The sequence below is a fragment of the Astatotilapia calliptera genome, chromosome 11 (genome assembly GCF_900246225.1).
Source record: "Astatotilapia calliptera chromosome 11, fAstCal1.2, whole genome shotgun sequence".
Classification (NCBI taxonomy): Eukaryota; Metazoa; Chordata; class Actinopteri; order Cichliformes; family Cichlidae; genus Astatotilapia; species Astatotilapia calliptera.
In genome coordinates this window covers 19,475,310-19,490,497 of record NC_039312.1, presented here as the reverse complement: position 1 = coordinate 19,490,497, position 15,188 = coordinate 19,475,310, and the positions used below count along the sequence as shown (strand labels likewise).

Here is a 15,188-nt window from a genome sequence, read left to right as displayed (position 1 = left end):
ACCCACTGAGTGTGAGCGCAACAATGAAATAAAATGCTTATACAGTAAGGCATTCATCTCTCACTGACTCTTTGTGACATAGCAATTCAGTTGAAACACCAGTTCAGAACAAGTCTCCTCAAAGTCCTTTATATTGAAAGGTAAAGACAGATCAGACACACACAATCAGATGACTCCATGTGAGTAAGCACTTGGTGACAGTGGGAAGGAAAAACTCCCTTTTAACAGGAAGAAACCTCTCTGGCAGAACCTGGGGGTGAGAGCAACAGCTGCTCCTGGACAATTGTACATCAGGGTTTGATGACACAAGCCATGCTGCAATGTTCACGACCCAGTCACACAGCCTGTTGTACCCTGGAGGCGGGGTCATTATCATTCCAAGTCTTAAAAACGCTGAAATCGTTTTATGGTGCATCCAGTGTAGTAACAACTTTACAAGGCTGCTGTGTTAGCTTGTGCTTGTGTGTTCAAGGATCTTTTAAAGGATTAACTAAAAGCAAGTAAAATGCAGATTTATACAAATAAAGATTTTATAAAATCATTACTACAATCCTCTTTTAATATGTTGATCTTCTCCATGTGAAAGGAGTGGGGGGAAAAAAAAAAATCAGAAGAAAGATTACAATTTTGATTTATTTTAATCACAAGCTACAAAAAAAGAAGAAGATATTTTTGACTTTTGCATCTGAATGCTGCATTGCTCACCGGTCACTTCATTAGGTCCAGCTTGGTAATACCAGATTGAAGCTTCTTTTGCTTTGGAGCAGCTTTAATTATTCATGGCACTCAGAAATACTGAACTTAAATACTCAAACCAGCCCATCAGGAACCAACAACTTTGCTGGGTTCATAAAGAGTTAAAATCATTCAGTTGCTCCGTTTCAACTACAGCAGAGCACCCTGATGTGTCTACATGCCTAAATGCAATGAAGTTGCTGATTCATCAATATTTGCATTAACGAGCAGTTGAACTGGTGTCTCTACAGAAGCTGGCCCAAGTGCATCTGTTAACTTATAGGACACAGCTGTAGCACAAATCTCCGACGACAGCATAGCGACAGGTTTGTGTTGTAGTTAAACCTCCTCTGGCCTCTTTTTGACACTTGGCCTGTTTGGCGCAACAGCACTACCTAGTGGCAGCAAACACAGTAAAGCTCCAACTGTCCCATGAGCACTGCGCCACATGTAACATTTAACCTACCTGTGTGTATAGTGACGACACACCTGAGGCACACTGACCTTCCAGGTGTTTGAAGGTCAGAACCTTCCTGGCTGAAGCACTATTCTGGTGGCCTTCTTTGTATAACCCAAAACAAACCGAACAGTACCAGGATTTCTGTATTTGGCGTTTTATTAAAGCATTCCATATACAAAACTCAACCCACATAAGTTAAAATTTATACATACAACAGAAATGATGTGTCACATACTCCAAAAGCTGAATAAATAATATTTACTATTCAAACAGCTTCTTTCAAATGTACATTCTGCTCATTCAACAACCACAACCCTGATTTCTAAGTAACAGGAGGGGTTGGTTTGCTGCTTTGATTCTTATTAATCACATGAATGATAAACTTCCAATCTGCAACAACCTGTTACACTATAAATGACCTGTCATATGTATATGGTTTTTAACCCTTCAATATTTGGAAAAGAAACTCAAGGTAAAAAAACAAACAAAAAAAACAAACAAACAAGGTCAGTGTGTGCATTAAGGTGCACATTAACAGGAAGTCTGACTTTGATCCTCTATTATCAGGGATACAAAGCAGCATTACATATGGAGAATAACTCCATTTGTTAGTAGACAGGTAAATATCAGTGTACTCATACAGCTCAGATCTTCAGTGAGGTGCTTTTGTCATTGCTCTGTGTGAAAGTACACTGGATTCAAAGTGAAAACGATCACTTATGTCACCAGTTCCTGACCTTTCCAGTTTGTGACCTTAAGGATGAAAAAACATCTCTTCTTCCCAAGTTAAGCCTTTAATGCGAGCAGCGAGCACTCAAACTACAACTCCTTCCTCCCTAGTTTCTCTGTGTAACAGAATGACTTCCCTCTAACTTAAACTGTGAGCCCTCAACTTTATTTTGAGCCGTATGAGGTTTAAGAGTTGGCTTGTAGCCTACATTCTAGAGTATTTACCTCCACATTGGACGTGGACATCAATGTGAACACCTTAACACTCTGAAATCAGTGGAGTAGATCTCACTGTAAACACAGAACAAAGCATCTGTGTTTAGATTCACCAAGAACATCTCATACAATGTCACAGGGTAAAAACAAGTCAATGAATCAGCCCAGGTCGTAACAACAGTCCCTCAGAAACAAACTACAAAGAGAAATGACTGCATCCTGCTTGTAGCCGAAAACGAGAGCACGCTACAGTCGGGGCACAGCCTATTTAAAATCCATAATAGAACAACAGGTGGAGTCAGCCCTGTTGCTAAAAGCCTCATTGCTTTTTAAGCCACTCCCACGTCCTTTACCCTTTTTGGAAGTTTCTAGATTTTCAGTTTGTAACAGTGTCTTATTACAAAGAGAAGTGTACACGAAAATGGCAACGAGCGGCAGCATAAATAACACGTTATAAGAAACGTCATCCAGTTTTTAGCTGACATCTTAATAAGAAACCGCAGCACTGCATACAGACAAATAACACTCTTTATATAGTGTTAAAACAATGATATTTACCGGTGGACAGATACTGAATATGGCCGGTTTGTCCTCGGTGTGCTTAGATACAGATCTGCTGTGTGTGTGTGATCAGTGTTACATGGCTAATGAGCAGCTCATGACTGGCCTTCCTGTCTCTGTGCTCCAATCACATGAGGGTTAAACTGCGTGATGATGATGGTGATGTCATCGCGGTACATGCGAGCCAGCTCCTCGGGCAGTGACAGCATCTTTGACAGCCTCTCGTGGTCCACTGTGCCAAACTCGTTGTTTCCCACCGCGTGGCGCATCAGGTGGGTGGCGGCGTTCTGATCTTCAAATGCTGAGGACGCACGAGCCTTTCGCTCCTCGAGCAGCCCCTGCATTTGTCCTAAGGTCACCCTGTATCCTCCGACTTTGAGCGGCTGATGCTGGTGGACCCCAGTCAAATACTCCCCGACGATACGAATCACTTCCTGCCTGTGGAGGGTCTCCCAAAGGCCATCAGAGCCAATCACCTGCCGAGAGAAGAGTCATATAATTGTATATATAATCTACCGAAAGAAATCATTAAAAGACCAAAATCACAATGAGATTCATGCCCATGATGAATGTATTTACACTTAAAACCACAACTGTAAGTCAGAAAACATTCAAGTGTAGTAACTGAAGCCGGCATGGGAGCTGTAGCTAACATTATTCATTCGCTTGGGAAAATACTGGCACTGAGAATAAGTCATCTAAACCTAATTATTTCTTCATAAATACAGCCTTTGTTTGAAAAGGTCACACAGCATGCATTAGCTAGATATTTCCTCAAAAGAAGAGCTTTCTTTTTAATTAAATAAATAGCACAGCCCACTTTTACATGCAATGAAAAAAAGGTACATCTGGAGGATGGATGCCTACTTTGAGGAGAACAATGGTACAAACATCAGGATTCAGAGCACATTATTCAGTTCTCAGAGTTAATTAGATGTGACTCATAAAATCTGACATTATTCAGCCTATTGACATAAAATATAGACCCCAGATCCATAATGTGTTTAATTTTATAAATAGAATAAATGTCCAGGTGTCAACTCTTTGGATCAGTTCCTACGTCTCGGATTTATGCGGGGCTTTAAATCAACTAATGCTGGGCCCTTTAACCAGTGAAGAATGAGAGCTTTATTAAGAATGGGGATGATGTTGCATTGATCATCGTGACTGTAGACATACAAGTTTTCAAAATGTTGAAGGGCAGTATATTTTTGGGACAGATGTGGAAAAACGATAAGACTGCCAGGAAATAAATGTCCTGATGTAAAACACATTGTATGTATTTTGTATGACACAGCAGCGGGGGTTAGGTTAACTGACAGGTCGGGATCCTGTCCAGGGTTTACCCTGCATCTGTGACAGCTGGCATAGGCTCCAGCTCCTGAACTGGATAAGCAAAAGAGAATGGATGGATGGGTGACAGCACCGCCGCTGCATCTTACCAGGAAGCGATCCTGTGGCCTCAGCTTGTGATACGTGATCTCGGGCTCAGCGGTCAAGTAAGGAGGGGTGTGATAGTTCGGGGGGATAAACTTGGTATGCTCATTTTCGTGAAGCTGATCAGGTCCGGACTCCAAGACGCGCTTCTGCAGCTCAATGCTCCACTTGAACTTCACATCCCCGAACGCACGGAAAGGCATGAGCAAGCCGAGCAGCCGCTCCTGACAAAGAAGAAAAATATGGTGGCGAGGTTTTAATAAAGGTTGTAAACACAATCACAATGAGCAGATTAACGAGTGCAGTACCTGACGGATGACCGTTTTTCTCTCTGATGGAGGGTGTTCGCTCCGTATCCGAGCCACCTCGCTCTCATTCTGGGCGTTATGGTCATTGGAGAATGTGTGAGCGCTGAATGAACCATCCTCTTCTTGGACACCCAAAACTGCCCGAGCATCTCCTGCATTGGCTATAAAGCTTCAGAAACAAAGAGACAACGTTACAAAAAAAATCTATTTCATCCCTTTAATGTTGCTATAATGCATTAAACCATGTATTTATTGTTCATACAGGTCTGGTCCATCAATGTGAGCCACACAGGCTGTTGCTCCAGAAAAGGCCACTCTCAGAACCCAGTAGTGCAAAAAAGCATTTGGGTCTCCAACCTGCAGAGCAAAATAAAGCAGGAAAGGACTGTGCTTACTAGACAGGCAGGCACTGACACACAAGCTCCCCTTTGAGCCATAAAAGTTTAAATTTGGATGCTCACATTTTTTGGCATTGCTGCTGTGGAGAAATGTTATTCAATATGTGGCTTAATGTGTCAAACTGAACTCAAGTCTTGGCACAATTTAAATCAGGCTAACATGTCCGTGATATTCTGAATTTGTGCTCAGCCAATATCAGCTTACACTGCATGCGGGCACACTATGAGGAGGACTGCCCTGGGCTACAACTGCAATAATAACCACTGCAAGTTTCATAATGAAGCTGAAATAATGTCAGACATGGAAAGTAAATCAGGGAGATGATAAAAGGCCAGAAATTACTCTAATGATAAAATGAGTCGATGACACTCAGGGTCTCACTTGGGAGTTAATTCAGAGCTCCTAAGTTTGCCTCCTTAAAGTAAAACTTGGAACATAAACTAGTCACACCAAACTGTATTAGCATGTTCACAAGGCACACCTTGGATTTTTTACAGTTCATACCTGAGCTTCCAGTGAAATATCATTGTCGAGCCTCTTGAAGGCATTCAGCAACGCCTCGCGGGTGTCTGGAACGTCACCTGGGCTGAAAACAGGGAGAACACTTGAGTGAATCGGATAAAAGCAGGAGGCACAGGTCGAGAACAGAGACCAAAAACAGCACTACTGGAAAACAACACACCGGCCTATGTTGGTGTGGGTGTGCTGCTACCAGGTAAAGATGAAAATAAAATGAGAAAGAAGGAAATGTTTGCCAAGGCCAAACACTGGGGAGAAAAATTACACTTCTGTGAATCAGAACAGATGACGGTCTACTAATGCTTTTGACATACTGGAAAGGCCAAAAGACAAAGAATGCATTTGTAAACATCATACATTAACTGGACATTTTATTAGGTACACCTTGAAGACAACAGAAGATGCAGGCCACTACGACTCCTCGGGTAGGCTGCAAAATGATGTTTATGCTAAGGGGGCCCAAACTGTGCCAAGAACATTTCCCCTATACTATTACACCACCAGCAGCCTGAACCACTGATGCACAGCAGGATGGATCTGTGCTTTCATGTTGTTTACACCAAATTCAGACCCTGTCATCCAAAATGTCACAGCAGAATTTGAGACTCATCAGACAAGGAAAGCTTCTTTTGTCCAGTTTTGGTGAACCCATGCAAACTGCATCCTCAGTTTTCTGTTACTAGCTGACACCACTGGGCGGTCGTCTTGACCATGTCTACAAGCCTAAATGCACTTAGCTGCTGCTGTGTGATGATCTGATTAGACGTACCCAGTGAAAACCCAGGCAATGAACACACATTTGTGAGGCAAACGCTGAGCTGAGTCCAGCAGAGGCTGCTTGAGAAAGTTTGAGAAACGAATTGCTCTCATTTTAATACAAAACGCCCGGGGTGGGGGGGTTCTTTGTTTGTTTCTTTGTTTTTTAACACAGTGGCCTTTAGACGTAGAAGTGTGTACTCTGCTGACTTTCACATTCCTCACCTGGTTAGATCGATTAATTCCTGCCAGTAGGTTCGAAGGCTGTTGAAGTAGAGCCTCTGAGCCTCCCTACTGAAGTAGTCGTTGGGGTGTTTGTGCCACTGCAAGATGGGACTAAGAGCCCTGCCGGCCTCCACCGCTGCCTCAAGCTCACACAGAGTGTTGTGGGGCAGCAGTGACACTGCTATGTAGTAAAACAACCGCTCACTCAGCGCCTGCAGAGAAGAGTTTGTTGCACAGGAAACAGTACAATTGCATAAAGACACACAGTGGCAAACATAACACAGAAAGGTGCATCGTGCCCCAACAGCTGTGCAGCCTTTCAAATATTTGCACAAAATGAAATATTTACACATTGTTAGTTTGCAGATTGCACCAAAAAAAATTCAAGCTGGGATAGGCTCCAGCGCCCCCCGCGACCCTGAAAAGGAGAAGCAGAAGCGAATGGATGGATGGATAGTTTGCAGATTGCACCAAAAAAAATTCAATCACAATCGTTTGGATTTGCAAGCTACGCCTTTAGAGCAAAGAAAGCTAATCAGTTAAAATGCTATGCAGGATAACTGTGTCAGAGCTAGTGACAATAAATGTCACTGAGGAAAAATAGACCACAAATTATCGACAATTATGAGGTTTTTTACTCAATCTGACATGTCTGAGCAATTTCTTTCAATATTCAATTCAATACGAGCTAAATAATCAACTTTCTGGATAAAGTTTGATGAAGAAAATGAGGGTCTGCCAAGAAAAACAAGAAAGAAAAAAGTAGTAAGGTTTGAGTTTGAGTCCAAGCTACGCTGCTGGAGAAAAGTAAGATAACCAGTTAAAATGACACGCAGGCTAAGTGTCCCAGTTTACCTGTGCACAGGCGCAGCCAGCGTGGCCGTCAAACACGCCGAGCAGCATCCCTCGCGTCTGCAGGCACGTGGCTGCGCTGCGGCGATCTTCGATGGGAGCGTTGGCTGGCAGCTGATTACTTTCGAAACCCATCACCGAAGACACATTTTTCCCATCAAACTCTGGCACCTGGGATTACAGCATGAATAGTAAACTACAGCAATGCTACTACGGATGGCAAAATGCATTTTATCTACAACCCAACAAACCTTAAAGCTGTACTCGTTGGCTTTGAGAATGGAGTTGACCTGCGGAGGGGTGAGGATGTAGCTGTGGAGAACTGAGGATGTCTGGTAACTTCTTGATGGCTGGCGTCGTTGCCACATGTGAGCCGACTTTCTTGAGGCAGGTAGGTGAGCTACAGGCCCAAACTGGGACTGGTGTTGTTGGCATGGTAACAGACTGGAGGCCAAGACCTTGGAGCGAGGCAAAGCCCTGAGCAGCTGAGATGTCACAGGCATGGCTGACGGTACCCTGCAGGCAGGCAGGCGCGCACGCACACACACACTCTGCAGTGCTGATGTAACCACACCTATTGAAGAGGTACAGCGGTCAGAGAGCAGCAGATGGAGGTCCTTTTCTTTAAGCTGCATTCATCAGCAGAGGGGCAGAGTGTCCCTGGCATAGACCATTAAGCAAACACTGTGCAAACAAACTGGGATGATGTGACGAGATTTTGCAGCTGGTCGTAAGCTTTATGACAGAATAACGTAAAAACAGTTTTTCCATAGTAACTGCCGACATGATACTTGAAAGTTAATGTTCAGACAAATCCTTTAAACCTGACTCCTGCAGTGACCATTCACATATTTTGCCTGTGGGCAATTCAGATTAAATCAGTTCGCTGGTTAAATGTTGGGCTGTTGATTGACTGCTTGCTGTACTGGAAACTTTATGGAGCCCAACATTACTGTGAAACAGAATAGGTCAAAGTAAGGGATCCATGTAAAGATGATGCAGTAAAAAAAAATACATGAATTTCAATACTTCTGTGTAGGGCTGCTCGATTATGGCAAAAATGATAATCACGATTATTTTCACTGAAATTGAGATCGTGATTATTTGACGATATTTATTTAACCCTTTAAGACCTACTATAGAACCAAGTCCGCCAGAGCTTATATTATTTTTTTACATGTTGTAGTGCCATTTGTGGGAGCATTTCAAGTTGCTAAATAACTGTTATAGCCCATATTTTAATAATATGTATGCATTAAGTCCATAGTAACTACATTAATTGCAAAAAAGTGCAATAAACTACAAAAAAATTGAAAATCGTTTTTGTTTTGTTTTTTTACATATATTTCTACTTGGAGAAATTTAAGAGGCTTATCCTTCAAAACTTTAAATACAAAAAAGTTGCAAAAAATAGTTTACAACAACAGGAAATTTATTTTGAGTGTCTTCATAGTTTTATTTTGGAGATATACCAATTTTTATATACACTGCAGGTAAAACAAAAAAAACAATCCTATGATGCAAATTTGCAAAGAAAACAGCAGGTGCATCAAAATAAACTATTTCCAGCAGTGCAATTCGAGTTCAAAGCATCCCAGAAACTATTCAGAAAAGTCAAACATGACCAGTAGAGGTTTTTAAGGTCTACAAGTAAAAAACTACATTTCCGCGAAAATGACGTCACTTCCGGTTTCGGCCAGGAAATGGCGGACATGCGACAGTTCGCGCTGACATCTGTTTCACTGTGGGAAGTGTTACGAACAGCTGATCGGATCGGCAAAGCGTGTTTCTGGAATATTATGTTTTTGTTCCTTCAAGCGCTTTTTATGCAATTTTTGCAAAGCTTTATGTGGAAGGAAACCGTGACCGAGGACAAGCTGATGGCATAAGTTGTAAGTACAACTCCTCCGGTTTCATATGCAAAACAAATTATTGCGCTAGCTTACATGGTTCAGATTCTACAGGGATTTAAAAGTAGTTACACAAAACGGAGCGTGCTGCTCTGACCGGATTTAAAGGGTTAACAATGACTTTAAAAAATAATATAAAATAGTGTGCAACACCACTGAAGTTTTTTTTTTTTTTTACCTCTCTTTTCAACCAACGGCAGTCACTCTCCTCTCCAAATAACTTCTGCTTAGCTTTCCGAGCTTCCCTCGGGTCCTCTTAATCAGCGGTCTCCAACCTTTTTTGCGCCACGGACCGGTTTATGCCCGACAATATTTTCACGGACCGGCCTTTAAGGTGTCGCGGATAAATGAGGGAGGGGCTAATAATCGGCTCAGTCATTTTTAATGATCGTTGAAAGCCCATATCGTAATCGTGATTAAAATTCGATTAATTGAGCAGCCCTACTTCTGTGCTCAGGAATAGTTGTGTTGAGGAGGGGATCTTTAAATAGTTGTGATCTCTGTATCGCCATTTCTTTAGCGCTTAAACACACAGCATGCTGACCAACTACATACTGGATGAACAAGTCCTTCATTGTTTGAAATAGGGCTGCCACAATTAGTCGACTAGTCACAATTACGTCGACAATCAAAATCGTTTACAACTGAATTTAAGAGTGTAATAACGGACTGAAACAGAAGATGGCAGCGCTGCCCAGAATTCATAGCGCAGCCCAGCTCAGTTTCCAACAATGGCAGCAGCTAGTTAGTTTTAATATTACTCTTATTGTGTGGATGCCCTCAAAGGGCATCCACACTATTGAGTTCCTGTTTCTATTTATTCCACTATATTCTAGTTGCTTCCGTACACTTTTTGGCACTTAACGACTCCCACAGTTTTTATCCGATTTTCGCCATTCAAACTTTTAAAAAATTCTGCTATTTCTGCTAATGCGGGCTATGACTTTTGGTGCTCATAACTTCTATACTTTTTGAGATATTGAATTTCTATGACTTTTGGTGCTCATAACTTCTATACTTTTTGAGATATTGAATTTTTTTGCAATATTTTTTGCCCATTTCTGCCATATTATCAGTGGCCTCACTGATTTTCCTTGCCAGGTTGACCTGTGTTCTAGCTCAGTGAGATGAGCATCCGTTCTCAGACTGGGAGGCCTGGGTTCAAATCCCGCTTATGGCAACATTTCTTTCAGTTAACAGTTAAACTTTTTTAACTCTTTTCAGCAGAAATTCTGCTAATTGAACTCTTTTCAGCAGAATTTTCACCTCTTTTCTGCCCAAATTCTGCTTAATTAACCTCTTCTGAAAAACTTTCAGCCTTTTCACCTCTTATTAGCACAAATCTCAGCTGTTTTCAGAAAATACTCTTTTCAGCAGAAATTCTGCTAATTCACCTCTTTTCTGCCAAGTTTTCAGCCTTTCACCTCTTATCAGCACAATTCTCAGCCGCTTCCGCTCATTTCAGCACAATTGTCAGTCTCTCCGCCTCTTCTTTGTGAGAATCAGTTTGGCTCAGTGAGATGAGAAGCCGCCTTGAGACCAGAAGGGCAACGTTCAAATCCTGCTCTAGGGCAACATTTTTTTTTTCAACTTTTTCAGCAGAAATCTTCAGCGTTAAGGCATCCACACAGCATTTTTGCAGGAAATGCAAATTTTTCTAGTTATTCTTTCTGGGTCACAAAATAAACTTTTAACATATTTTTAGGTGAGAATGTAGCTTTGTAAACCTCAAATATCTTCTCAGTTTATCAAGACACCAACATATTTTCAAAAGCGCTCCGACGCTTTCGGAGACGTCTGTTACCCACTAGCTCAATAGCTAGCCGGGGGCAAGGCTCACTAGAGCCTGTGAGAACACCGGACTCCCGGCAAATCGGTTTCAAACCCACCATGGTCTTTCGCTACTCAGGTTAAACATGTAATATAAGTCACTTAGATAACTTAAAATGTTATTGTTTGGCTTTTTTTTGTATTTTATTTGTTCCTGAGTAAATCGGTTTGGCTGAGATTAAAGTTGTAGTTTTTACACAGCTGAATAAACCTCAAGAAGACAACCGATTATCAGAAGTGTGAGATGCTCGGGAATGTACTCCGGCGTCCCATTATATTTTAGATAGCAAGGAGTTTATTAAACTTCAACTTCGAAACAATCTGCAAATTTCATTACAATTTAATAAACTACCATCTTGTCTTTACTTTTAGTTAGCACATACCTTAAACACTTAAAGCTGTAAGCTAATGATAGTTATATAAGAGCAGATGCATGCTGGTGCGGTGCAATAAGCTGCACGCTGTACGTCTAATGGATGCATGATCTGATTAGTCCACTAATCGCAAAAATAATCTGTGACTAGTCGACTATCAAAATAATCGTTTGTGGCAGCCCTAGTTTGAAACAATAGAGAAAGAGAGACAAACAGAAGGTCCTTGCTGCATAATGTGTTACAGTAGTGCAGGACCACAAAGCCTCAATTTGAAGTAAAAACATTTATGAGGCTGGTCACTTTATTAGGTACAACTATTCAATCAGACGATCACATGGCAGCAACTCACAAGCATCAGAATGGGGAAAAACGGTGATTTTAGTGACTTTATATGTGGCATGGTTGATGGTGCCAAAGGGATGGTTTTGAGTATTTCAGAAACTACAGATCTACTGGGATTCTACCAAACAGACATATCTAGGGCTTACAGCCAAAGGTCTGAAAAAAGTAGGTGAAAAAGTAAGTGGGTGAAAAGGCATCAATGCCAGAGGTCAGTAGAGAATCACCAGACTGCTTTAAGCTTATCGGAAGGCAACAGTAACTCAAATAATAACTAAGGTATGCAGAAGAGCATCTCTGCATGCACGAAATATATCAAACCTTGAAGCAGATGGGCTACAACAACAGAAGACCACACCAAGTGTCCCTTCTGTCAGCTAGTAACAGGAAACTGAAAAATTCACACAGACTCATGGTGCCTTGTATTAATCCTTGTGGTGTGGGGGATGTTTTTTTTTCTTTTTTTTTGCACACTTTGGACCCTTCAGTACCACATGAACATTGATAAAGCGCCTCAACTTACTCGAGTATTGTTGCTGATCATATGCATCCCTTTATGACCACAGCGTACCATCTTCTGATGGCTGCCTCCAGCAGGATAACACACCACGTTCACTGCACTCAAATAGCCTTCACAGTCAACAGATCTCAATCAAATTGAGCAATTTTTGATGTGGTGAAACCAGAGATTCAGATCATAGATGTGCAGCTGACCAATCTGCAGTAATAGTCTAATGCCACTGTGTCAATATGGACCAAAATCTCTGACAAATGTTTCAGGCACCTTGTTGAATCTGTGCCACAAAGAGTTAAGACAGTTCTGAAGGCAAAAAGGAGGTCAAAACCAGCACTAGCAATGTGTACCTAATAAAGTAGCTCCGGTGAGCGTGTACTCTCAACAAAATTGCTCTTATTAATAAATTTAATTTGCATGAACACTGTGTTGAATATTTAGAGAAGAAATGTCAACTCTCAAAGATATTGTTACAGTGATTATGTCCCATAATCTCAGATAGGGGCAGTGTAGAGCCTCCTTCAGGAATAATAGAAAGTGTTTTAGTTTCATTTATATAGTTTGACGAGGTTTAACCATTTCTGTCCTGGAGTATTGAGAAAAACCTGGATTAGAGATAGCGCCACTGGAGACGACATCTGCCATGAGTTGTACTCTGCACTCTTCTCTATAGGTCAGCAACTCTGCACACTGACTGTTAAAAATAGCCCTGGCAGTAACTCGCCCCTGACATTTAGTTCTTGAATCTAAATGACTGGTCAGGATGACCCAGTAAACCGGATCCTCACTGCAACTGTTCATAAAATCTGCCCTCATTTAATAATTTAAGACGAGTCACGAGAACAGGGTGAAAAGAGAAACCAACAGATATGAAACTTCCTCAGCTGATTCTGAAAACAGTCAGATACCTTTATGTATTTAAAATGGTAAGAAGCTACATATCCAGACATGCAAATAAGGCAGTGTGCATACACTTCCAGCAGTCAAACCTTAATAGAATAAACAAGCAAATGTGTACTTTGAGCGTTTTCTTTCCACTAGTCTAAAAAAGAAAAGAAAGGGGGAAAAAGACCTGTATTACGGAAGTAAAATAGCGTCAGAACTGTAAAAATAAAATTACCAGCTCCTAAAAAGACGTTTCCGCTCTATGTTTCGCCTGTTATATCTACAGACCATCAAAATGTGGAAAAACTCTTAAAGTGTGCGGACAGTGATGGAGCAACAAAGGTGATGGATGCTCGGGTAAAAACGTACTCCTTACAGTGACGGCGTCTTGCAGGCTGACCCCATATGGAGAAAGCCCAAACTATGTGTGAGGCACACAGACCACTGAGGGCCCGTCCCAGCTTGGATCTCTGCAACTAAGTTGCCATGTTTGTTGTCATCACTAGCCTTTCCTTGCTAGTTGCAAAGCAGGTCTGTAAACCAACCAGCCAGTATTGGAGGAGACCGACTAAAAACATGGAGGCGTAGTCTCAGAGCCACAACATGACAATAAAATAGGAACAGGAAAGCTGTCAAACAAGGTTAGTTAAATGGGTACAGTAGCCAAATTCATGCTAACGGCTGCTAGTGGTGTCCAGGTTACACCCACCAAACTGGATACGGTTTGCTTACATAAGACGCGACTACACCCGGGAAAAATCCTCCGGACTTCAACGCATCTTAACCTGCAAGAGTGAAAAGTTCAAACGAGGTGCAAAGTTATGGCTTACCTCAACCAGCGGATGTAAAGAAGTTATTTGAGCTCATGGCTTAACGCCGACCCCTCTGTGTATCATTCGGGAGCGCCACCCGGTGGAGTGAACTCTGATTGGCTAAGGGCTAGCAGACGTGATGACGTGGAAGCATAACCACATGCACAAAGTCAGGATGTGCTTTTTAAAGCCCCACTTCTAGATAGGATCAGAACTGCTGTGACCCAAGAAAAGCGATCCGCTTTTTAGTTTTTAGTATATGTAAATTTTATAATTTAATAAACAATTTTATAATCTGTACATTTATAATGTTTTATTTTGTTTCTGAATTTACAATTTGTCATTTGAAGAATAAAAGAGTCTTAAAATAAACCAGAAAAAAAAAAGATTTGTTAAGTACATCTGTTCCTCTTATCCTTCTAGATTTCCACTCAGGCAATCAAGTGGCAGCAACTCAATGCATTTAGACATGTAGACATGATCAAAACGAACTGCTGAAGTTCAAATGGAGCATCAGAGTGGGGATGAACAGTGATTTAAGTGACTTTGAAAGTAGAATGGTTGGTGCCACACTTCTCCGGGTTTCACAGCGAGTGGTCCGAAAAACAGAAAACATCCAGTTCACTAGGTGAAAATGCCTTGTTGATGTCACAGGAGACTGGGCAGTCCGGTTTGAGCTGATAGGAAGACAACAGTAACTCAAAAACCACACGTTATGCAGGTATGCAGATGATAATCTATGGTATGTTGAAACTTGAAGCAGATGGGCTACCTTGGTTGGGCTATGGATGGATTTAAATTTGATGTCAGCAAGACGTTTAAAAAAAAAAAAAAAAAGGATTCGGTCTATTTAGCACCGCACTGCAATGCTTCTTCTTTTAAGAACACTTTGTGTATTAATGAGCCCAGTTTCTGTACTATTGAAAGAAAATTATTAATATTTTTTCTTGAGTTCAGCAGCTTGGAGGTGTTCTAATGTCTTCACAAGTCTGGAATCCAGGCAGGCCAGGTTAGTCAGTTAATCTATGGAACCACCATACTGTAAATCATGCAGTGCAGTTAAGCATTACCTTGCTGAAATATTTCCCAAATTTTTTTTCAATGCACCAAACCTCTTTGTAGGAGTTACACCACTCATCATTGATGGAGTCTTCACAGATGTAACACCATGTGTACTAATGCAATACCATACCATGGTAGCATGAACAGTGCACTGGTAGTGTGCCGGATTTGGAATATGCAACAGCAAAAGGCAATGAGAACATTCCCCACTATGCCTGAGGTAACAGAGCCAGACATATTTCAGTAAAGCATCTGCATTAAAAGG

General features: G+C 41.5%; 1 protein-coding gene across 2 annotated transcripts; it reads right to left on the bottom strand.

Annotated features, from left to right (window-relative positions):
- Nucleotides 1-1,333: 1,333 nt before the first annotated feature.
- On the bottom strand, nucleotides 1,334-14,024 carry pdp1 (pyruvate dehydrogenase phosphatase catalytic subunit 1). Of its 2 annotated transcripts, none has more exons than XM_026184412.1 (9): nucleotides 13,880-14,024; nucleotides 7,449-7,771; nucleotides 7,201-7,368; nucleotides 6,346-6,557; nucleotides 5,350-5,431; nucleotides 4,709-4,803; nucleotides 4,447-4,615; nucleotides 4,144-4,362; nucleotides 1,334-3,177 (listed from the first exon to the last, which is right to left on the bottom strand). In XM_026184412.1, the coding sequence occupies exons 2-9, from the start codon at nucleotides 7,698-7,700 to the stop codon at nucleotides 2,797-2,799; spliced, it is 1,578 nt and encodes a 525-aa protein (XP_026040197.1). In that variant the 5' UTR covers nucleotides 7,701-7,771; nucleotides 13,880-14,024; the 3' UTR covers nucleotides 1,334-2,796. The 2 variants fall into 2 exon arrangements, with proteins under 2 accessions (XP_026040197.1, XP_026040198.1); XM_026184413.1 differs by lacking the exon at nucleotides 13,880-14,024 and adding an exon at nucleotides 13,782-13,873.
- Nucleotides 14,025-15,188: the final 1,164 nt, after the last annotated feature.

Excerpts from the sequence above, each read along its gene's own strand:
- pdp1 (XM_026184412.1), bottom strand. The coding sequence starts at position 7,700 with ATGCCTGTGACATCTCAGCTGCTCAGGGCTTTGCCTCGCTCCAAGGTC. Across the intron at positions 6,558-7,200 it reads CTGGCTGCGCCTGTGCACAG|GCGCTGAGTGAGCGGTTGTT; the intron begins GTAAACTGGGAC and ends TCTTCTCTGCAG. Across the intron at positions 4,363-4,446 it reads GAAAAACGGTCATCCGTCAG|GAGCGGCTGCTCGGCTTGCT; the intron begins GTACTGCACTCG and ends CTTCTTTGTCAG.